At 35.7% G+C, this 23191-nt stretch overlaps 3 protein-coding genes across 11 annotated transcripts in view; all 3 read right to left on the bottom strand.

The window, feature by feature from the left end:
• LOC107618060 (F-box/LRR-repeat protein At3g26922-like) overlaps positions 1-8810 on the bottom strand; it is an 11328-nt gene extending 2518 nt beyond the window's left edge. The window contains exons 1-4 of one of the 6 annotated variants that reach the window (XM_021111197.1): positions 8096-8798; positions 7419-7957; positions 7166-7321; positions 6654-7079 (exon numbers count right to left, since the gene is read on the bottom strand). In XM_021111197.1, coding sequence (XP_020966856.1) covers positions 6774-7079; positions 7166-7321; positions 7419-7957; positions 8096-8420 — 1326 coding nt within the window. In that variant the 5' untranslated portion in view covers positions 8421-8798 and the 3' untranslated portion in view covers positions 6654-6773. Of the gene's footprint in view, positions 1-5600; positions 5804-6653; positions 7080-7165; positions 7322-7418 lie in introns of those variants that run through there. The other 5 variants (XM_021111194.1, XM_021111195.1, XM_016319988.2 and 2 more) reach the window with 5 other exon arrangements.
• LOC107618061 (putative F-box/FBD/LRR-repeat protein At5g22670) lies at positions 691-6228 on the bottom strand. Of its 3 annotated transcripts, none has more exons than XM_016319992.2 (4): positions 6175-6228; positions 1441-2426; positions 1190-1345; positions 691-1102 (listed from the first exon to the last, which is right to left on the bottom strand). In XM_016319992.2, the coding sequence occupies exons 2-4, from the start codon at positions 2374-2376 to the stop codon at positions 797-799; spliced, it is 1398 nt and encodes a 465-aa protein (XP_016175478.1). In that variant the 5' UTR covers positions 2377-2426; positions 6175-6228; the 3' UTR covers positions 691-796. The 3 variants fall into 3 exon arrangements, with proteins under 3 accessions (XP_016175478.1, XP_016175477.1, XP_020966858.1); XM_016319991.2 differs by lacking the exon at positions 6175-6228 and adding an exon at positions 2685-2825; XM_021111199.1 differs by lacking the exon at positions 6175-6228 and adding an exon at positions 2685-2825 and having other exon boundaries at positions 1543-2426.
• On the bottom strand, positions 10595-13240 carry LOC107618059 (F-box/LRR-repeat protein At3g26922). Of its 2 annotated transcripts, none has more exons than XM_016319986.2 (4): positions 13120-13240; positions 11476-12538; positions 11232-11387; positions 10595-11133 (listed from the first exon to the last, which is right to left on the bottom strand). In XM_016319986.2, the coding sequence occupies exons 2-4, from the start codon at positions 12520-12522 to the stop codon at positions 10840-10842; spliced, it is 1497 nt and encodes a 498-aa protein (XP_016175472.1). In that variant the 5' UTR covers positions 12523-12538; positions 13120-13240; the 3' UTR covers positions 10595-10839. The 2 variants fall into 2 exon arrangements, with proteins under 2 accessions (XP_016175472.1, XP_016175473.1); XM_016319987.2 differs by having other exon boundaries at positions 11476-12568; positions 13120-13235.

Below are 23191 nucleotides of genomic sequence, written 5' to 3'. Positions count from 1 at the left end.
TTACTGATAAAAGTATGTTATAAATATTTTAACAAAAAAATACTTTAAAAGAATTTAAATCATGATAAAAATAACAAAATATACCTAACAAATTATTTTTGTATTTGACAAAACGTTTGGGCATTAGAACTAAATTTTTGTATAATTATTTAAAATCTACATGCAAAAGATTGATCATAAATTTGATATCTAAACTAACTTGAATTGATCGAGTGGTCAGTTCACTCATTTGCTTAAAGAAGTGTCGGGAGTTCGAACCTTGTTTTATGCATGCAGTAACTCATTGGCAAGCGGCAGACCCTTAAATAGAACTCAGATCTGCGACGGACCTTAACCTATCGGGTTGGGGGATACCGTTTGGGTAAACCAAAAGAAAAAATAAATTTGATATCTAAACCTTTTTATTTTCTAAAATTATTTTTTGTCAAAATCTAATTCAGTCAAAATCTAATTCTATCAAGCATGGACACTTCCTTGAATTGTTGTATCTGCATGTCAGATACATTTCGAACACAACACAGATACATTTCGATCAAAATCTAATTCAGTCAAAATCTAATTCTATCAAGCATGGACACTTCCTTGAATTGTTGTGTCTGCATGTCAGATACATTTCGAACACAACACTCATCTACTGTCCAACCATGTCTTAATAAAAATAAAAAAATTTTAAGGAGTTGGGGACGGCAATGAGCAAATTTTAAGATTGCTGGAAAATACATAATTTGTGATGTTAGGATGGCTAGTCTTTAAATTCTACAGCTGCATCAAAACATAAGTCAGAAAGTTTAATAGCTCAACTATACTCAAGTTCTATCTCACAATCCTTTGACCTCTTAGGATACTTTAAGATATGCTTGTACAACTCCTCTGACCTTTTTAATCCTATACCCTTGTCATTCAAATCAAACGAAAACCAATAACACTTAATACAAAGTTTATCCAACACTGATGCCGCTTGCAACAATATTTCTATTGCAAATAGTTCTTCTTCTTTCCCAGTAATGCCACTGATCTCAATCGTCTTCAGGGTTGTACTAAAACACACAGGCAAGGGATCAAATATACAATTTGCATCCCGTTTATCAAGCGAAACTGCTCCCTGAATTGTTAAAAACACATTCAACAAATGAAAATTTTTCCAATTCGTAAATAGCAATGAACTTTCTGGTCCAAATGAAGTTACTACCTGAAATCTAAGAACCCGAAGACAGGGCGAGTTTCGCAATAGTGTCAGTAATTCTTCATACCCATTGAACAACTTTATGGGCTTGCCTAGGTTCAAATCTAGTTCACCCAAATTACAAAATAAAGGTAGTCTGAAAGACATCCTTTCGCTGAGTGCCTGCCATGTGCAGTCAAATTCAAAATATTCAGAAAGGCCAACAAATTAATTGAAACAGAATGAAGACTGATAGATATTTTGTATGAAGATCAAACCTCAATAGAATCCCCAGATATAGAAAGCTTCTCCACATTTGGGAGCATGTTGAGAAATCTGAACGTGAAATCGCCTGAAGCTACATACCAGACGTAATTAACCTGAATTGAGGCATCAATCACGGTTGAATAATATAAGAAAAAATCGTTCATTCCATCGCCGTGATAAGTAAATGACTTCAGATTAGGTCCAACAATCAGTACTTTGCAGCGAATTGTATCACTCAGAAGACCTATCTCATAATCATCCTCATCATACAACATATTATCTTCATTCTCCTGTATATAAATCCGTCGAAGCAAGGGAGAATAAATACAAACAGCTCGAACATTCTTCAAATTGCAATTGATTAGGGACAAATCCTCCAAGGCTGGGCAACCATAGAAAAGCTGTTGTGCTGAAGAACTATCAGGGAGTATAATGTTAGACAAAGTCAAAGTCCGAAGGCACCGAAAATGAACGGAAGAAGGAAGCTTCAAGACATGCAGCATATCCAATTTAAACTTTGTCAATGTGGCACAGGTAAACAGTTGGTCAGGGAAGACCAATGGTTCCTCAATCTCTTCAAGGTGAAGACATAGTTCTTGAATCTTAGGGTTGATGAAACTACATAGCCACTCATTAACCCGAGAAGCATCCTTACCAACCTTGCATGACAGAGAAAACTTCTCAAGAATGGAGCAATTACAAGCTACAAGCAATCCGGTCACAAATTGCATGAATTGCTGCCTTTCCTCGGGTTTTCCCTCTTTCAACTCAATCTTGGAGATATCCCTCCATAGATGCTCCCATCTTTTGGAGAGTATACTCGTTTGAATTGCTTCTTTTGTGGGAAGGGAGGATATGATAAGCTGGAGAATCGCATCTGGTAGATCACATATACTGAAGCTGCTCTCAACTTTTCCCTCTCCCTTTTCCCTTCCATTGCGATGCATTTTTGCGCTTCTTCAAAAGGCCAAGGCACCAAAGAGCTTTCCCTAGCAAACTAAACAAATGTTATGTTATTAACCTATTTGCCATTTTTCTAATTCAGTGAGTTAATGTTAAAACCCTAACACAATCATGCACGCCATTTTTCTAATCCAGTGAGTTAATGTTAAAACCCTAACACAATCATGCACGCCATACCACAATCATGCACTCCGCAAGAGGGGTACAGAGCACCATTTTTTATGCGAAAGCTTTTTGAAAAACAAAATTAGAAACAACACCGCATGCAATCGAAGAAGACGAGAGTGCTAACCGGAAAAGTAGCCGAGGCATTCGGAATGCAACCGCTTACTCTTCTTTCGGCACCTCAATCCAAAATCAGTTAAGTGCGCGCCACTGTAATAACAATTAAAGACTCAACAAAAACCTGGAAATTAAACATTTTAAAAAAGGGAAAATTGTAATGCTTAAATTGATAATATTATTTTTATTTAAAATATTTTTCTCTTAATATTAACTGGACAACTGAATGTCATGAGTACATTTTGGGTTTGGAACTCAAATAGAAAAGAAGAAGTATAGAGAGTCAATAGAATATCTATATATAATGTGTATAATGGAGGTTTAGAGATGTCTAATTCAGTATTAGAGATATAACCATTTGGAATGAGTGGTTTCATAACATGGTATGAGAGTTCTAGATTCGAAAGGTCAAGAGTTTGATCCTTGGGGAATCTCAAAATCAGCTTAAGCTTAAGCTTTTGGGATGAGTGGTTTCATGACATGAGATGTTTATTATCCCTAGTACTCGGATGGTTATTCTGGAAAGTATGGGTGATTTTCATTTTTTAACTCATAGTCCATTGTACACATTGTACAAATATTTCATTAGCTCCCTAGCAGGATTCAAAAAAAAATAGTGTAAACTTTTATTAAAACTCTTCATCTCAAAGCAAATAATATGGTGTCATTTTTTGATTATTTAAACATGAAGACCAAAATGACATCATTTTACATAATAACATTGTTTTTGGTTAACAATAAAAATAATTTTAAAAATATTTTAAAATGTAATAAAAAATAATTAAAATTGATGAATAACTTTTGTATTTAATAAATTATTTATACATTTGATCTAAGACTTTTAAAATTTTTTTGAATAATTGTTTAAAAATCAAAATAAAAAATTGATCAGAATTTAATTTCTAAATTTTCCCTTTTTATATTGTTTTTGTAATTTACAAAAAAATTATCCACTTTACATAAAATCATTAAATTCTAATAACAATTGTTTCATTTTTTCTAATAGTACAAAAAATCACAATAAATTTCTAAAAATATATAGTTGATAAAATAGAAACTTCCATGCATGCAATTTGTCTTCATGAAAAATTAAAATAGTTGAAAAATATTAGATATTATTTATTACTAAATTTTTATTTAACTATTTTTAACTCTCAACTTCACATAAAAATATAGAAATAAATTCTCCCGAAGTTTCATTTTATATATGATATGTTTACATGAAAAACCAACTTGAAAGAATCTATTCCATCTAAAATATTCAGCAATCAGTTAACATAAATTGAGCATTTCTTCCACCCTTAAACTCTATCAAGCCTATCTCTGGATAATCAATATTTAGCGGAAAAATAATATGCAATTAAAATATAATAGATTATAATAGAATGAAAGAAAACTAAGGAGTTTGTGACAGCAATGAGCAAATTTTAAGATTGCTGGAAAATACATCATTTGTGATGTAAGCTAGCTAGTTTTTAAATTCTACAGCTGTATCAAAACATAAGTCAGAAAACTTAATAGCTCAACTATACTCAAATTCTCTCTCACAATACATTAACCTCTTGGGATACTTTAAGATATGCTTGTCCAACTCCTCTAACCTTTTTAATCCTATACCGCTTGTCATCCAAATCAAACGAAAACCAATAACACCTAAAGTTTATCCAACACTGATGCTGCTTGCAACTAGTTGCAACAATATTTTTATTGCAAATAGTCCTTCTTTCCCAGTAATGCCACTGATCTCCATGGCCTTCAGGGTTGTACTAAAACACACAGGAAAGGGATCAAATTTACAATTTGCATCATCTTTAACAAGCGAAACCCCTCCCTGAATTGTTAAAAACACATACAACAAATGAAATTTTTTCCGATTCGTAAATAGCAATGAACTTTCTGGTCCAAATGAAGTTACTACCTGAAATCTAAGAACTCGAAGACAGGGCGAGTTTCGCAATAGTGTCTGCAATTCTTCATACTCATTGAACAACTTTATGGGCATGCCTAGGTTCAAATCTAGTTCAGCAATATTACAAAACAAAGGTAGTTTGAGAAAAGATGTCGTTCCGCTGAGTGCCTGCCATGTGCAGTCAAATTCAAAATATTCAGAAAGGCCAACAAATTAATTGAAACAGAATGAAGACTGATAGATATTTTGTATGAAGATCAAACCTCAATAGAATCCCTAGACACAGAAAGCTTCTCCACATTTGGGAGCATTTTGAGAAATCTGAAAGTGAAATCGCCTGAAGCTACATCACAGACGTAATTAACTTGAATTGAGGCATCAATCACGGTTGAATAAGAAAAGAAAAAATATTCATTCCATCGCCGTGATAAGTAAATGACTTCAGATTAGTTCCAACAATCAGTACTTTGCAGCGAATTGTATCACTCAGAAGACCTATATCATACAACATATCATCTTTGTTCTCCTGTATATAAATCCGTCGAAGCAAGGGAGAACAAATACAAACAGCTTGAACATTCTTCAAATTGCAATTGATTAGGGACAAATCCTCCAAGGCTGGGCAACCACAGAAAAGCTGTTGTGCTGAAGAACTATCAGGGAATATAATGTTAGACAAAGTCAAAGTCCGAAGGCACTGAAAATGAACAGAAGAAGGAAGGTTGAAGACATGCTGCATATCCAATTCAAAGTTTGTCAATGTAGCACAGGTAAACAGTTGGTCAGGGAAGACCAATGGTTCCTCAATCCCATAAAGACGAAGACATAGTTCTTGAATCTTAGGGTTGATGAAACCACATAGCCACTCATTAACCCGAGAAGCATCCTTATCAACATTACATGTCAGAGAGAACTTCTCAAGAGTGGAGCAATTACAAGCTACAAGCAATCTGGCCACAAAGTGCATGAATTGCTGCCTTTCCTCGGGTTTTCCCTCTTTCAACTCAATCTTGGAGATATCCCTCCATAGATGCTTCCATCTTTTGGAAAGTATACTCGTTTGAATTGCTTCTTTTGTGGGAAGGGAGGATATGATAAGCTGGAGAATCACATCAGGTAGATCACATATACTGAAGCTGCTCTCAACTTTTCTCTCTCCCTTGCGATGCTTTTTGCGCTTCTTCAAAAGGCCCCGGCTCCAGAGAGCTTTCCCTAGCAAACTAAACAAATGTTATTAACCTATTTGCCGTTTTTCTAATTCAGTGAGTTCATGTTAAGACCCTAACACAATCATGCACTCCTTGAATGGATCCTCTCCAGTGGAAAAAAACACTTGAATGGATCCTCTCCAAAGAATAAAGTGTGATATTTCATCTTTAATTCTATAAGTGGGACCAAAATTAAATAGGAGAGAGAAAACAATAAAGAGTTAGATTAAACACTAGATACTGTCCAGATTTTTTTTTTCACTGGAGAGTATCCACTCCCCTCTGCAAGAGGGTTACAGAGCATGATTTTGTATGCGAAAGCTTTTGAAAAACAAAATAAGAAACAACAAACGCATGCAATTGAAGAAGACGAGAGTGCTAACCGGAAAAGTAGCCGAGGCATTCCGAATGCAGCCGCTTTCTCTTCTTTTGGCGCCTCAGAATCCAAAAGAAAGTCTAAGAGAACTAACTAAGATACCAGCCAACTTGGATACATAGTAAGTTTGTATAATGGACTTGGACTAACAGTTGAAGTGGTTACAAGTTTAAAATCTTATTTTTAAAAATTCGAAATTTTAATTTTAAAAAACGCTTACAAGCTTAAAATTCTATTTTAAAAAATTTAAAATTTTATACCTAGTTAGTTATCTAACAGGATTGTTACCAGAAAATCTGAAATATCAACTTGAAAGAATCTATTCCATCTAAAATATTCATGACCCAGCGAAAAAAACTAACATAAAATGAGCACTTTTTCCACCCTTAACTCTTGTCAAGCCTACCTCTGGATAACTGATATTTAATGGAATACAATAGGCAAAAAAAAAAAAAATAGATTATAAAAAACTAATGGGTTTGTGACGTCAATGAGCAAATTTTAAGAAACCTAGAAAGTACATACGTAATTTGTAATCCTTGCTAAGTTGCTAGTCTTTAAATTCTACAGCCGTATCAAAACATAAGTCATAAAGCTTAATAGCCCTCAACTATATTCGAATTCTATCTCGCAATCCATTGACCTCTTAGGATACTTCAAGATCTGCTTGCACAATTCCTTTGTTCTCTTTAATCCTATACGTCTGTCATCCAAATCAAACGAAAACCAATAACAAGAAATCCGAAGTTTATCCAACACTGATGCTGCTTGCAACAAAATTTTTATTGCAAATAACTCATCTTTTTTCCCAGTAATGCCATTGATCTCAATCATCTTCAGGGTTGTACTAAAACACACAGGCAAGGGATCAAATACACAATTTGCATCACCTTTGGCCAGAGACAACCCTCCCTACATCGTTGAAAACACATACAAAAATGAAAAATTTTCCAATTCGTAAATAGCAATAAACTTTCTGCTTTAAATGAAGTTACTACCTGAAATTCAATAACTTGAAGACAAGGCGAGTTTCGCAGTAGGGTCAGTAATGCAGCATAGGACAACTCTATGGACGACAGTGGGTCAAGAACTAGTTCAGCCAAATTACAAAATAAAGGTAGTTGCCCGAGTAAAGATGTTGTTCTGCTGAGTGCCTGGCATATGCAGTCAAATCCAAAAGTATTCAGAAAGGCCAAAAAATTAATTGAAACATGAATCAAGATTGATAAATATTTTGATTGAAGATCAAACCATAATAGAAGTCTCAGACATAGAAAGCTTCTCCACATTTGGGAGCATTTTGAGAAGTCTGAACGTGAAATTGCCTGAATCTATTTCCCAGGTGTTGTCTCTGTCCCAATAACATTCAGGAGGTACTTGAACCTGAATAGATGCATCAATCACCAAGGTTGAATGAACTAAGAAATATTCATTCATACAATCGCCGTGATATGCAAATGACTTCAGATTAGTTCCGACGATCAGTACTTTGCAGGAATTTGTAACATTAAGACCACCTGTATCATCATCATCATCTTCATCCAACATATCATCTTCGTTCTCCCGTATATAAATCCGTCGAAGCAAAGGAGAATAAATACAAAAAACTTCGACATTCTTCAAATTGCAATCAATTAGGGACAAATCCTCCAAGGCTGGGCAACCAGAGAAAAGCCGTTGTGTTGAATAAGTATCACTGAATATAATGTTAGACAAAGTCAAAGTCCGAAGGCACCGAAAATGAACGGAAGAAGGAAGCTTCAAGACATGCTGCATATCCAATTTAAACTCTGTCAATGTGGCACAGGTAAACAGTTGGTCAGGGAAGACTAATGGTTCTGGAATTTCTTCGAATTGAAGAGATAATTCTTCAATCTTAGGGTTGATGAAACCAGATAGCCACTCGTTAACCAGATTAGCATCCTCACCAACAATACATGACAGAGAAAACTTCTTAACACTGGAGCAATTACAAGTTACAAGCAATCTGGTCACAAAGTGCATGAATTGCCGCCTTTCCTCAAGTTCTCCCTCTTCCAACTCAATCTTGGAGATATCCCTCCATAGATGCTCCCATCTTTTGGAAAGTATACTCGTTCGAATTGCTTCTTTTGTGGGAAGGGAGGATATGATAAGCTGGAGAATCGCATCTGGTAGATCACATATACTGAAGCTGCTCTCAACTTCAACTTTTCCCTCTCCCTTTCCCCTTCCCTTGCAAAGCATTTTTTTGCGCTTCTTCTCAAGATCCATGCTTCAAGGTGCTTTTCCTAGCAAACTAAATAAATGTCATTCACCTATTTGCCATTTTTCTAATCCAGAGTGTTAATGTTAAACCCTAAGTCCCTAACACAATCCTCACTCCACAAAAGGGTTTCAGAGCATGAGTTCGTATGTGAAAGCTTTTAGAAAAACACAATAAGAAACAGAACCGCTTGCAAAGAATAATACCTGATGCAAACGAAGAAGAAGAAGAAGAAAGCTGTAACCTGAAATCAGCTTCTCTTCTTCTTTTGGCGCTTCAGACTCCCACAATCAATGATGTGCGCGCCACGATAACAGTATAAGTTTCAAGTTTCAGCCAAAAAAAAAACCGCTATTAAAACATTTACGAAAGTGGATATTCCAATTCCTAAATTGATAATATTATTTTTGTTTATAATATTTCATTCTTAATATAAAATACAATATAAAGTAATTTATCGAATTGAGAGCAGGTTTATCAAAAATAAAAATATTGGAGGGGCACTACTTCAAATGTTTAAATTCACAAATGTATTATACTTCTGGATTAGTTACCTTTTGGATTAGTTATCTTGTTTCTCTAAGTTTGGATAACTTTGTAATGATGATTTTTGGTTAGTTATACTTGGAATGGTTCCTTTTGGATAATTTATTTTGTTTTGTTTGTGTGTTACATCACACTAAATTTTTTGGCTTTGTTTAATACTAAATTTAGTTGTATTTAAATTTAGTATCAATGTGAATGTTTTATTAATGAATTATAAAGAGTTTGGATGATATTATCTAAAATTATTATATTTTATTGTGTTGTTTGATTCATATTAATACAAGTACAATTTTTATTTATTGATAGTTAAAATAAAAATAAATACAACAATATATATAACAACATACATTAATTTTTCTTCAAAATATTCTTGCAATTTGAATCAAAATTTGGCTATTTATTAAAAAACATAAGGCCAATCTTCACCATTTCCATAATAATATAGCAACTACAAGCAAATTTATTACAACCAATAAAACTCCTTCCCAATTTCAAAGTCCTAATATCAGATTCTAAACTTCCAATCTTCCAAACAAAGTTCATCCTCCATTCTTTATCATTTTTATTTTTTGGTATTACTCTGCCTCTTGATTCTCTTTCTTTATGGAATTTATTAGCCCAAACAAACAACCCATACCACCGCTTGCCAACACTCTGCAAACACATTCAGCGGAGATGGAGAAAGAATCAGACACTAAGAAGCTTTAGAAAAAGTTAAGAATAATCTTGCACTTACATTGTAGTTTGGACACCCAAAAAAAGGTCTCCCTGAATTTGCATCTGTTCCTGACCATCTCAAAACGGGTCTACACCCACACCCACACCATTCTGGAAATAGTTCTTCTCTGCTTCGAGTGGTTCTCCAACCTCCATTAGAGTGTTGATTGCTGGAACTCCCAACGGATTTACTGCTACTACCTATCATGGACTTCATAAAAACGTCTCCCAAAAGAGGAGTAAGAATCGACGAAAAAGTTAAGGGGCTTCAAATGGATTTGGGGATTAGGGATTTAAATAGTTTCTAGGGACTAAATTGATGCAAAAGTTTCAAATGCCACGTAATATATTCATTAGATGTCCAGCGTGGCAGTCTGTTATACACATCATCTCTCCGGTAATGACTCTGTAGCAGAAACCACCGCAGGGACTAAGTTGATTAAAATTTATAAAGTTTAGGGACTAAATAGAGACAATTGAAATGTCAAAGACTAAATTGAGGCTTGTGTGTAACTTCAGAGACCAAACTGAATATTTTCTCTAATATAAATACAAGACATAAATAAACAATTAAAAAGGGGAAAACAGACACCAAAATATAAAAAAGGGAAAACAAATCTACAAAGACAAGGAAAATAATTCAGACTGGTCTTTTAAATTGTTAACACCTTTCAATTTTTGTCTATGAAATTGGAATGATCTTCTGAAAATGTATATTTGTTACATTATTCTAGTATTTAATTACTAATTTTATCCATAATTTTATTAATGAGCCACACTAATTTCATATCGATGTTATTTGTAAACTTTGGGAAAAAGATTTGTTAATAAAATGTTACAACTTACATCAAGTTAAAAGTTAAAACACGTTCACAGTTTTGAAAAGCAAATTGAACCTTTACGATCTAAAATCATCAGATGAGAAAATCTGTTCTTGGCAATTCCTTTAGAATTTTTAACTATATTATGGACATCATCATTCACCACCACCACCAAAACAACAATAATAATAATAAGCTTCTAACGTGACCAGTCTAATATGAGATGAGCAATAAGCTAGTTTTGGGATTGCTAAACATAAACACATCCTTTAGGATGCACCATAACCATTAATCCATAAGGAATAAAGTCTCCTCTATTGCCTGCTTTTCACTTGAACAATTTTCAATCAAACTCAAGCTCACAATCCACTGATGCTCGAGGAAACTTTGCAATCTTTTCATACACCTCCGTGGTGTTTACTTCCTTTTTAGTTCCAGAATACTTGTCCAAAGTATAAAGCCTGCAACGAACATGAAGTGTTTTCAATACCATTGCCGACTGCAACAAGATTTTTATTCCATGTAAGTCTTCCTCAAGCCCGCGACAATCACGGATCCTAATAGTCTTCAGGTGTGTCTTAAAACACATCGGTAATGGATCCATGTTTGCACGATCTATAGGCATGTATACCCCATTCTGCATTGTCAAGTACAAGCAAAAAATGAAAAAAGAGAATACCCAGAATTAGTAAATAGCAGTGAACATTCCAGTTATTCGTTATTACTACTTGCTACCTCAAAACTAATAACTTGGAGACAAGGGGTCTTCTTCAACATTTCCAGCAATGGTTCATATGACAACTCACTGGGGGAATCAGAGAACAAACGGAATTCAACCAAATTAGAAAACACAGGTACGTCCCATAGTAAAGATTCCCTAATTCTCAAGACCTGACAAACACAATGAAAAGATTTAGAAGGATCAATAAAAAAATTGTAGGATAATCAAGTAATAAATATTTTGATGTCGAAATCAAACCCAAAAAGTAGTTTCAGTAATTCTTAGCCTTTCCACACATGAGAGTTTTTCAAGAAGGCTTGACACAAAACAGCCAGCATCCTTGAGTGGTTCCCAGTCATTGTCGTCAAACCAATCATGAGGTGAGTCAATATTAATAGTTGCTTCAATCACTGAGTTTGAGCTAAGTAAGGAATAATCATTCCCAGGGAAGCCACCATAAGAAAATGATTTCAGATTAGTTCCACCAACCACAATTTCACAACATTTTGAACCATTCTGACTACCTATACCATCATCATCTTCTTCGTCTTCTTCATCTGACTGATAATCAGAACCATCATCATCATCATCATCATAATCATCATCATCATCATATTTGTAATCTCTGATGACAACTTTCTGAAGCAATGGAGAAGAGATAGTAATAGCTTCGACATTCATCCAATTGCAATAAATTAGGGTCAACTCCTCCAAGGATGGACAACCAGAGAAAAGCCGGTCCGCTGAAGAACCGTCAGGAAATATAATGTTTTTCAAACTCAAACTCCTTAGACTCGGCAAAAAAATGGATGAAGGAAGATCTAGAATATGATCCATATTTAAATGAAATTTTGTCAATCTTGCAAAGGTAAACAGATGATGTGGGAAGACCAATGGTTTCTCAATTAATTCAAGGTCAAGACTTAATTCCTCAATCCCAGGGTTGATGAAACCACATAGCCATTCATTGACCTTAGTAGCATTCTCACGAACATAACATGAGAAAGAGAACTTCGTAATATTCAAGCAATCAGAAACTACAAGCAACTTGCTCACAAATTCTCTAAACAGTTGTATTCCCCGATATTCTTCTTTCAAATCAATTTTGGAGATATCCTTCCATAGATGTTGCCATCTTTTGGAAACTAAACTTGTTCGAATAGCTTCTTTTGTGGGAAGGAAAGATATGATAAGCGCAAGAACATGGTCAGGCAGATCATATATGTTGATGTCACTCTCATCATTTTTCTCTTCCATGTGATGCCTTTTGAGCTTCTTCTCGTTAACCAAAGAATTCATACTCATGCTTTAGATGGCTTCCCTGTTATACACCATGAGATGCAGAATGAAACTAAAAGCAATAGTTAATAAGAATGTAAATCGTGGCAAACTAAATCAGCATCGGACCAATGCTACAACATATAAGAACTTCCCTAAGTAAAATTCAACTATTCAACCAACTTCCTGTTCTTTCAGCCAGAGAAGTTACTCCAGATTTCTAAACAACAGTTAGTAGCAACATAGCAATAATCACAAAAGTTGGGGACTGTGTAACTCTGTTCAACAATCAAATCGCAGACACTTGCTTTTGTTTCCTTTGCATCAGTTTTTTACTAATTCTAATTTCTCTGACAAAATGAAGCATTTGTAAACGTAATGAGAAGCAACACCATACTTGAACTAATTAACGCATTCTAACATTTTGCATGTCGTTCAACCATAGAAAGGAATTGCTAAATCGTAAAACCCTAACACAGCACAGCACAACTCTTCACTCCAACATCAACAAAGCCGTAAATGGATTCAAAATGTGAAAAGAAAAATAGAAATTGAAAAAGTAGAATAGAAGGAATAAGAAAAGAAAAGAAAAGAAAAGTGAAGCAAGACGAAGTGAGCAGTAACCTGAAACGGAAAAACGAGCTCCACTCCGAAGAATAACGCTCTACGAGTAATCAAGGATTGATCTCCTTCTAATTAACCTAGTAATACTTGAAAGAGTGAAAATTTTAAATATAGAGTGAATACCCATCCGGCCCTGACAATTATCTCGAAATGACAACGAGGCCCCCAAGAAAAAAAAAACACCCAATTCGATCCCTGATAATTTTTTTTGGGACTGATTAGCCCCTGTGCCAAAAAAAATAACATTAATTTTTTTTGGCACAGGGGTCTCGTTGTCCTTTCGAGGTAATTGTCAGGGGCCGGGTTGGGTTTTTTTTTGCAGGGGCCGGGTTGAGGTTTTTTTTTTGTCAGGGGTCTCGTTGTCTTTCGAGGTAATTGTCAGGGGCTGATTTGGGTTTTTCTCTTAAATATATATGTTATATTTTTAGAACATCAAAAAATATAAAAATTTAAGAGTAAATACCATTTTCGATCCTTATCCGTTTTTAAATTTGACTATAAGCACCCTAATGTTTATAAAATATCACATCGGCTCCTATTCATATACTTCGTGATACCAATAAGTCATTCCGTTGGTTTCTCCGTTCAAAGTCATCGAAAAATGTTGAGGTGTAACGTGCAGCCCGTGACATAGCCTTGGCACATCATACGTAGAATGGTATGTGTTTATTGAGACTATTAAGCCCCTGTACAGTCAGCAAAGCGATGTCGTTTTGCTTAGATTCCTTTTTGTGTGTTATTGTACAATCTCATTCTCCCTCTTTTTTGAACCCTAACATTAGGGGCTCAAGCATGAGCGATCCAGAGAAATCTTCAACCTCTCACACACGCCGTGTCTGGAGGAAGACTATAGTGGGTTCGAGTAGCAATGCAAGTAAGGGGAAGAAGGCCAAGTTCTAGCACCCTAAATGCAAGTGTGGAACATATGCATTCATGCAAGAATCTGGGACATCAAAGAACCCAGACAGAATCTTCTTCGGTTGTTCCTACTATCACGTAAGTGTGCCTCCATCTTCCATTTATGTAATGAACTTCTTCTGTGATTTAACAAGTTGTATTCACTATAATGGCAATTGCAGACGAAGCAATGTTACTGCAACTATTTTGTTTGGCTGGACAAACTGATTTCTAAACGTTTTGGGCATGAAGATGACAATGATGTTGAAGGAAGAATGATGATGCTGGAGAATAGATTGGAGCAACTGGAATATAAGAGTGAACATGAATATGAAGGAAAATAAAAAAAAAATGTAGTAATCACTATGGTGTATTTGTTATGCTGGCAATGTTAATTCTGTTAACAGCAATTGTGTTTGTAGTGTTTTAGGGTATACTGTGTTGTTGTAAGTGATGCATGGACAAGGTTAAGCGATGGGTTAATTTGCTCTGTAATTGCAGGTTCTATATAAATTGAATGTGAATTTTTTGTGTAAGAATGTTAAGTCTGAAACCATGATAAGTCTGCACAATGTTGTATAAGCTAAAAGCATAATATTTATATTTATACTGCTAAGCACAAAGGTCTGATTTAGTTTGTTGATGTATCAGCCAAAAACATCAATACATGTCTGAATTCACAAAACAAAAAACATGTTCCAGTAGTCTTAAATCTATTACATATTATAACTTGACAACCAAAATACTTGACACCAAAATATTCATAACTATGACTATGAGTATGTCATTTTTAAAGTCTTGATGGCCTAAACCCATATGTTTGCTTGAATCTGTGGGGTGCATTTAGGCCTAGTGTGGGGATAAACTTGAAGGAAGTTGTGGCAGTCCCTGAGCTAGTTGCTCCATCAGTTGTGTGTTGCTGCTGACTTGGTGTTTGTGTGGTTGGGGCTGTTGCCTGCTGGAGAGGGGGCTGAAGTATTGGGGCTGTGGCCTGCTCAGAGGTTGCTGAGCTGTTGGGGCTGTGGCCTGCTGTTGAGGGTGGTGAAGTGTAGGTGCTGGTGGCCTAGTTATTGCTTGTTTGGATCTGAAATTTGGCCCCTGGTTGAGTGTAGTTGGGGTAGTAGGGGTTGAGTGCTCAGTGTTGAAGTTCACACCCTAAACCACATAAAAACAACAGAATTCAGGGTCTATGCTCTTGGGCTAAAATATGTTATAGTTGCTGGACATGAATCTGTAAAATAAAATTACCTCTATTGGTGGTGGGGCAGACTGTGAATTTTGGATCTCAACTCTTGCCTCTTCTTAGACTGAAATAGGGGTGGATCTCTTTGGAACCTTTTTCTTTTGCTTTTTTGCTTTAGCCCATGAAAGAAACAAGAGAAGCAAAGTTGTTCAGCCAAATCGGAAAAAAAAAATCTAAGTAACTATAGGATGTAAGACAGTAGGTTACCACTGGATCAAGTGGTGTGGCAATAACATTCTGGGGGATATTTGGTTGAACTCCTTCCCCGGCCTGTGCAAATGAAAAATAACATCTCAGCTACTTTCATGCATACGGTGGTATAACTATTCTGCTCAATTAATGAAAATAACAATAACTACAATGTAACAAAAACATGTAGAACTCCTTTAACCTGTGTTTGCTACTGATCTGCAGGTGTCTGTGATGATTGGTTTCCATTTTGTTGTTGCTTTGCTTTCTTTCGCTTTGGCTGCCAATTCGGATTTGCAGGTGTGCCTTTGCAAGTTCTATGGTAGTGTCCCTTTTGCCCACATTTACTGCATGTTACTTGGAATGACTTCCTCACCTTGTGACCTTGTGGCGGCATTTGAGACTCAGCCACCACATCAACAGCCCTTTTTTTGGTTAGTCTCCCAGGGGTCTCTTAATTATTGGTGTCTCTAGACGCAGCCTGTTGGTTTCCTCCCAAAACTCCTCAGAGTTCACTGGCTTTATGGAGTCCCTAAAAGTAGCCATTACGACTTCCATTGTAAGCCATTTGTGTGCAAAATTCTCTAGCCTCAGTTGTTGTTTCCTTAACCTTGATATAGCAGCTACTGCATGTTTGCATGGCAACCCTGGTAGGACAGATACATGAATCAACATTTACTGAATTCACATAACTACATTGCCAGACACTAAGTAGATGATTAAACTTGTTAGTTACCAAACATTGCAAGCACATGTTTGTCTTTGCAAATTTACAGCCACTCTTGTTTGGTATCTCTGGACTTCAAATAATACACTGGCTTCATCCCAGCCCACTCTGCCGTCCACTTGTTGCTCTCAGGGATGATGTACCCATCCAGCCTTAACTGTTGAACTGAAGCCAATTTACCCTTGCACTTGCTTAACCTATGAATGTGCCTTGCCATCTTTCGCATAATGTAGCTTCGAAGCTCCTCGCACATAGTTAAAATTGGTTTGTCTCTGTACTCCACGATCTTGGCATTCCAAACTTCGCACATATTGTTGGTTATATTGTCACACTTGGGGCCATGGCTAAAGTAAGCCTTGGTCCATGCACCAGGATCAAATTTCCGTAGATACTCTTAAGCATCCTTATTCACCTTTTTCACAAGATCCATTGAGTCCTTGAATTCTCTTATTGTTGTGCTCTTAGCTGCCTTCCAAACTAGTCCTTTTATGTGCTTGTCCTTGAAGTGTTTGATGAAGTCTTTTCATATGTGTAGGACACAATTTTTATGATGAGCTTGTGGCATTACCTCATGCAAAGCCTTAGCCAACCCCTACAATAACAAGTCAACCGCAAATTGAATTAACAAGTCAAAACAAGACACAAACCATAACACAAAAACAAACACAACAAATGAATGCATGTTACCTTCTGCTGATCGGACATGAAGTTCCACCCATTGGCAGCCACTGGACCAAGATCATCGTGCAGGATTGAAAAAAACCATTTTCAGGAATTAGTGTTCTCAGCTTCAACTACAGCAAATGCTATTACAAAGAAATTGTTATTGGCATCCTGCCCCACAGCCGACAAAAGATGACCACTAAAGTACCCTTTTAGGAAGCATCCATCCAATCCGATCAGAGGGTGACAGACAGCCTTGAAACCCTTCTTGCAAGCATCCAGGAAAATGTACAACCTATTAAACAGTGGACGACCCTCCGGTTGAGGAGTTACGTCAATCATCCCAGTGGAACCTGGATTGCTTCTGTGAATTTCATTTAGGTAGTCATGGAGCTTTCCATATTGTTCTCATTCCTTTCCAATTGTTTGCTCTCTAGCAGCTTTCAAAGCTTTGTAAATCATCCTGTAATGTATATGGACATTATAGTCCTATTTCATGTGGTCGAGTGCCTCTTTGGGAGTCATTAGAGGTTGAGTTAGCAACCTTTTCACCAATTTACTTGTTACCCAAGCTCTATCAGCCATGTTACTGCTCAAATTCCTGCCACAGTTGTGCTCTCCAATGAATGTCTTGATTTAGAAACACAGACTTTGACTATTATGAGAGCAAAACACCAGCCATGGACAACCCTCCTCAGCACACCTTGCTCTAATCCTCTTCGGCTCATTCTTCAAATACATCAGCTCTTTCCCCTCATAGACAAAATAGTCCTTAAGTGCTTGCTTGAACATTGCCATGGTCTCAAATTGTTGTCCTACCTGAAACTGAACCTCACCATACTCGGCATCCTCATTGAAGTCGGGATATCTTGTCTTATGCTCCTTATCTGAACTGGATATTAGAGAGTTAAATGCATCAGACTCATATTGATATGGTTTATCCAGGTTTGAGTCCAATTCCTCATCCATTGGATCTAAATTGGGCTTATCCCTTGCCTCATCAGTTGGGTCAACCTCACCTGACCCATTACCTTGTTCTCCACTAGGCCCATTGTTTGGCACATTGTCTCCTTTTTTGTTGGGATAGAACATGTTTTCTTTTTCTTCCAACATACCTTTTTGCCTTTTTCTTCTTAGTCCTAGGAGACATGTCCTTATCATCACCTCTACCAGGTGGCACATTCTTCTTCTTAGTACACTTTTGTCCAGCATCCATTGCCTTTTTCATCCTCACACTAGGCTGCTTCTTCCTCACACTCTTCCTCTTTACATTAACTTCCTCATCACTACTACTTCTATCAGATTCGAATCCAGGTGGGGGGTTGTAAGGTTCGTCTTCAGTGGTCTCATATCCATCATCGGAAGAAGAAGAGTCAACCTCAACAACATCTGGCCCATATACTGGTTGACTAACATCATGCTCAAAATAAATAACCAGCAAATCTGACTCCACATTCTCCATCTTTTTATCACACATTTCATTGATCTCCTTATCTCCCTTGAGAACATGTAATCCAGACTCTAAATCAGGGGCACTGCCATCATACCAATACATCTGTTTGTAGCTTGTATACCCTAAACCCTTGAACATTTCCTCCAAATCCTTGAAATTAACATAATCTATGTCCAATAGAGGAAATGTCTCAACACTTCCGTCATGGTAGTATAATACACCATCTTCATCCCGTTTAAACCAACCCCCATGGTGAAAAATAGGAACTATTTTATACGACATCTATTAGAACAATAATGTGCAACAATTAGAACTTAATTAACTACTTCCATCAGATTTCAATCGTTAATACAGTAATTTTTAGAACATGCATGGAATGATCACTAAGCGAAATCATCATTAACAAAAACCACATTCAACAAAAAAAATGGAGCAACACCAACTAACAAAGCTGCAAGATCAGATAGTGACACTAACCTTAGTAGCGCCGTCAGTTCCTCCGTCTGCAACCCCGTCACCACCTCCCCGTTAGAAGTCTCTATCAGCTTGCCTTGGAGGGAAACGTTTCGTTTTCTTAGGTTTTCTTCGTAATTTTGAGCAGAGAACGAGGGTGATGTATGGTTGCAGAAGTGTGCACAAGGGGGAGAATGAGATTTCACCCTAAACACGCAAAAAGGAATCCAAGCAAAACAACGTCGTTTTGCTGACTGTATAGGGGCTTAATAGTCTCAATGAACACATACCATTCCACGTATGATGTGCCAAGGCCATGTCACGGGCTGCACGTTATATCTCAGCGTTTTTCAACGACTATGAATGGAGAAACCAACGGAAGGGCTTATTGGTATCACGGAGTATACGGATGTTAGGGGCGTGTAGTCAAATTTAAAAAAAGACAGGAGCCGAAAAGATTAAAAAAACAAAAATTTCAAATATCTTTTCTTTTAAATATATGACGTTGAAGCCTTGAAGGTATTATTAAAGATCACAAATTACAATAATACAACACACAGATTATAGGTTTGTGATTGTAAATAAAAAACAAGTTGGGCTACACATCTATATAATTTTTTATCTAAGTCCATTCAAGCTAGCTCAACATAAAAAAAATCCAATCTCATTAAATGAGCGTGTATTTATGTGCCCAAACCCCCAAAACGTTTAACATTCATTCTCGCCTTCATTATGAAACAACGTTCCTTCTTCAACCTCGAAATCGCCACTAGATAAGTTCAAATTTTCTCTCAAAATCACTCAAACCTCCATCGTGTTCTTTGTGAAAACTACTCCTACTCCAGAATCGCGTCAAGCTTTCGAAAGGAAGAAGAAAAAACAAACAAAAACAAGAACAGAGACTCCACAAGGTATGAGAAAAACTATCGTTATTATGTTCATTTAATTTCTCTAAAAAATCGTATTTCTCTTAGTTCGATTTAAGGTTTAGTAGATTAAGTTTCTTCGTTTAGTAGATCGGCTTATTCTGAATCCATTTTTATTGCGTAACTAGGGCATACGAATAGAAAATGTGTTGTTATTTTCTTTCTGTGATATATTGATCGGTTCATTGGTGTTAGTCATTTTGATTCACTTGATTATTAGTGTGTTCAGTTAAGTTCTTTTGGATGCAGAAATATTTTTCTTGATGATTGAATGTTTATCACGTTTTATTCAGTACATGAATGTTGTTCGGTTCAGTGGAGTTGCTCATTTTGATTTACTAAATTGTTAGTGTGTTCAGTTGAGTTTTTGTGCATGCAAAAATATTTTTATTGATGATTAAATGTTTATCACATTTTATTCAGCACATGAATATTGTTCGGTTCAGTGGAGTTGCTCGTTTTGATTCACTTGATTGCATGCTTGTGCTTATTAGTGTATCGAGTGAATTATTGACCAAATTTTTTTGTCCTTATAGCAAAAATGAAGAAGACAATGGTGACAAAGAAGGAGAAACTGTGCTATAACATAAGCATATGTACACATTAAATATATTTATCGCCTTTCATTAGAATAAAGTCTATTTTGTAATGAAATTATAAAAAAATAAAAAATAAAAAATGATTAATTTCTTATGCAACTGTTATGATTGATGTATCATCTTTGCTTTCTGCTGCTACTGGATCTTCGAGATGTGTTGTTGAGCTAATGAAATTTTGAAGGGATTGTACAATATTTGTATATTATTAATATTAGCAACGACCGCATAAGTTTGATGATTTTATTTTTAGTGGCTTTAACATGCATACATTTGTTTTATGTCTCTACTTTATAATTTTATCTCTGTTGTAATTAGTTTATATTCAGCTTTCACCTTATTGTTGTGTTACCAATAAAACTACATTTCTGGTAATGCTAAGGAGACAAAAAAAAACAAACAGAACTTGTTTTATTTAGTATTCATTAATTGTCATAACAATTAATAAATGTTAAATAAGGCAAATTATAACTGTTTTTGGCTATTTTTTTTTTCTTACAAAACATTTCCGTTATGCTAATATAGAAATTATAATGTGAATACATTTTATAATTGAATCCTCGAAGATAGAGAAAAATAATGAACTTAATTGAATCCTTTTTTTGGTGCTGAAATTTAATGGAATATTAATGTCATAGGTACTAATATGAGTTAAACCCCAAAGTGGTTTCTAAGATTCACGGTTTGCACCAATTTAATCTCTGACTTACCAATTGTATCATTTATGTCCTCGACTTTGTAAAAATTGCACCAAGGTCGTCCCTAGCCACATCTCCGGGCAAATTAATGAACGCCGGCAGTGACCTGGCACTGAGAAGCCACGCCCGCCCAACCTTCTTTCTTTCTTCTCTTCCCCAGCCCGCAGACCTCCACACCAACCTTCCGTCCGTCCGTCCGTCCCTACCGCCGGCGACCACTGTCGCTAACCCTCCCTCCTCCCTTCTTCCTTTTCTTTCTTCCCTATTTCTCCATTTCTTTCCTCCTGTACGCAACATCCCTGTTCGTGGCGCCACCTCTGTCTGCACCTTCCAGTTCCGGTGAAAACCACCAGCAGCGGCGAAACTCTGTGCCGCTACGACACTACCTCCGCTCCTTACGCTATCTTCGTTTTTCACTCCTCAACACAGGTTCCATTCCATCATCTGTGTCTGTTTCTTTTTTTTCTAATTATTTTTTTTATTTCAGTGCCTTTTGATTCTGCTTTTACTGATCTTGTTAGACTTAGGATAGTTGATTATTTGTGTTTCTGGACTGAATGTGTATTGGCTGGTTGAAATTTTTGGGTTGATTGATGCTTACATTAAACTGAAATTGCTGTTTATGAATCCTGCATACAACCTGTTCGATAAATTGCCTGAAAGTTAAATCTTATGTCTGATCATCATAGGCTTCAAATTTTGTTTTCATTAGGCATTGTAACTCATATTGTGCAGTTTTCTATAAGTTTTTATGATGATTGAGATTGAATTTTGGTTATGCACTTGGTGAATGTTCTTGCTTAACACCAAATTGAACTGAAATTTTAGAATTCATTCCTTGTTTGGTGTTATATGTTACGTGCATACAGAGTTAGCAAGTGAATTGATGATATTGCGTATCCATGTAGTTGTTGAACATAAATGATCATATACACAATCACACGAATGCCATGCTAGAAATTGGGATTAAAACTAGGTATAGGGACCACATTGGATCAAACAGTTTCAATTGCCACCTCAGCTTGCCGTTATCTACTCCAGCATGGCTTCTCAGTGCCAGGTCACTGCCGGCGTTCATTAATTTGCCCGGAAATGTGGCTAGGGACGACCTTGGTGCAATTTTTACAAAGTCGGGGACATAAATGGTGCAATTGATAAGTCAAGGACTAAATTGGTGCAAACCGTGAATCTCAGGGACCACTTTGGGGTTTAACTCTACCAATATGGATAATAGGGCTATTCTTTTAAAAAAATATAAAGTAAATATATGAAGTTTTTCAAATGTTATTTACTTATTTATCAAAATAACATGACATATTTATTAATCGACTTACCGTTTTATTTTAGGATTTAATTCATTAATTATTCTCATTTTTAAACAAAACTTTTTAACTGAACTTTTAATAGTGTAACGTAACATTATTCAAATTGAAAGATAAATTAATTCTTGGATCCTTTAGTTTAAAAATTTGAAATGAAATAATCCACCATAGATCAACCAAAGCAGTAGAAAATAGAAATTTCAAAAGATGACGGTAATGTAAATTATCCAGCACCAATGATCTCATCAACAGTTTAAACAACATTAATTTGCAAAGTATTGCAAAATTATTTTCATTGGTGCTACAATGTCTTCTTGATAAATCCTATAGATGTTAAAATCATCATTCTACCAACAAAAACAAGCATATAATATCATACTTTGAAAATAGTTCTAAGGCAATCAAACTAGCCCCTCTTGCTTAATGGGAATGGATCTTCTCGGACAGAAAGTTAATTTAGCTGAGAGGGTCATGCATTGAATCTTATCATCAAGTTAACGATCTCAGTTGATGGAACGAGACAACATTTCAATATCTATGTCATAATCGATTTACCTTTTCCATAAAACTATCAAACTATCTCCAATGGATGTCTCCTCCAACCTTATTTATTATACCTTGACAAAAATTTAAGTTGCCTTCTCAATATATACTTTTTTTTTTGGTAGATGGCTTGTTAATTTTTTATTAATTTCTTAACTAAGAAAGTTAAAATATTTTTTTTATCATGTGTCACATGCGGACAACACAAATTACTCGTTAAGAGCTTGTAAGAAACACTAGAAGCAGCCCTATTATTTTCATTTTATCATATCAATAATGCAATATTTACTTATAAATAAATACTTAATGATAAACAACAATATTATATTATATAGGAAAAAAACCCAAAACAGCAAACAGCA

The sequence above is a fragment of the Arachis ipaensis genome, chromosome B09, assembly GCF_000816755.2.
Source record: "Arachis ipaensis cultivar K30076 chromosome B09, Araip1.1, whole genome shotgun sequence".
NCBI lineage: Eukaryota > Viridiplantae > Streptophyta > Magnoliopsida > Fabales > Fabaceae > Arachis > Arachis ipaensis.
The sequence above is the reverse complement of the archived record's forward strand: the minus strand, read 5'-3'. Positions and strand labels throughout refer to the sequence as shown.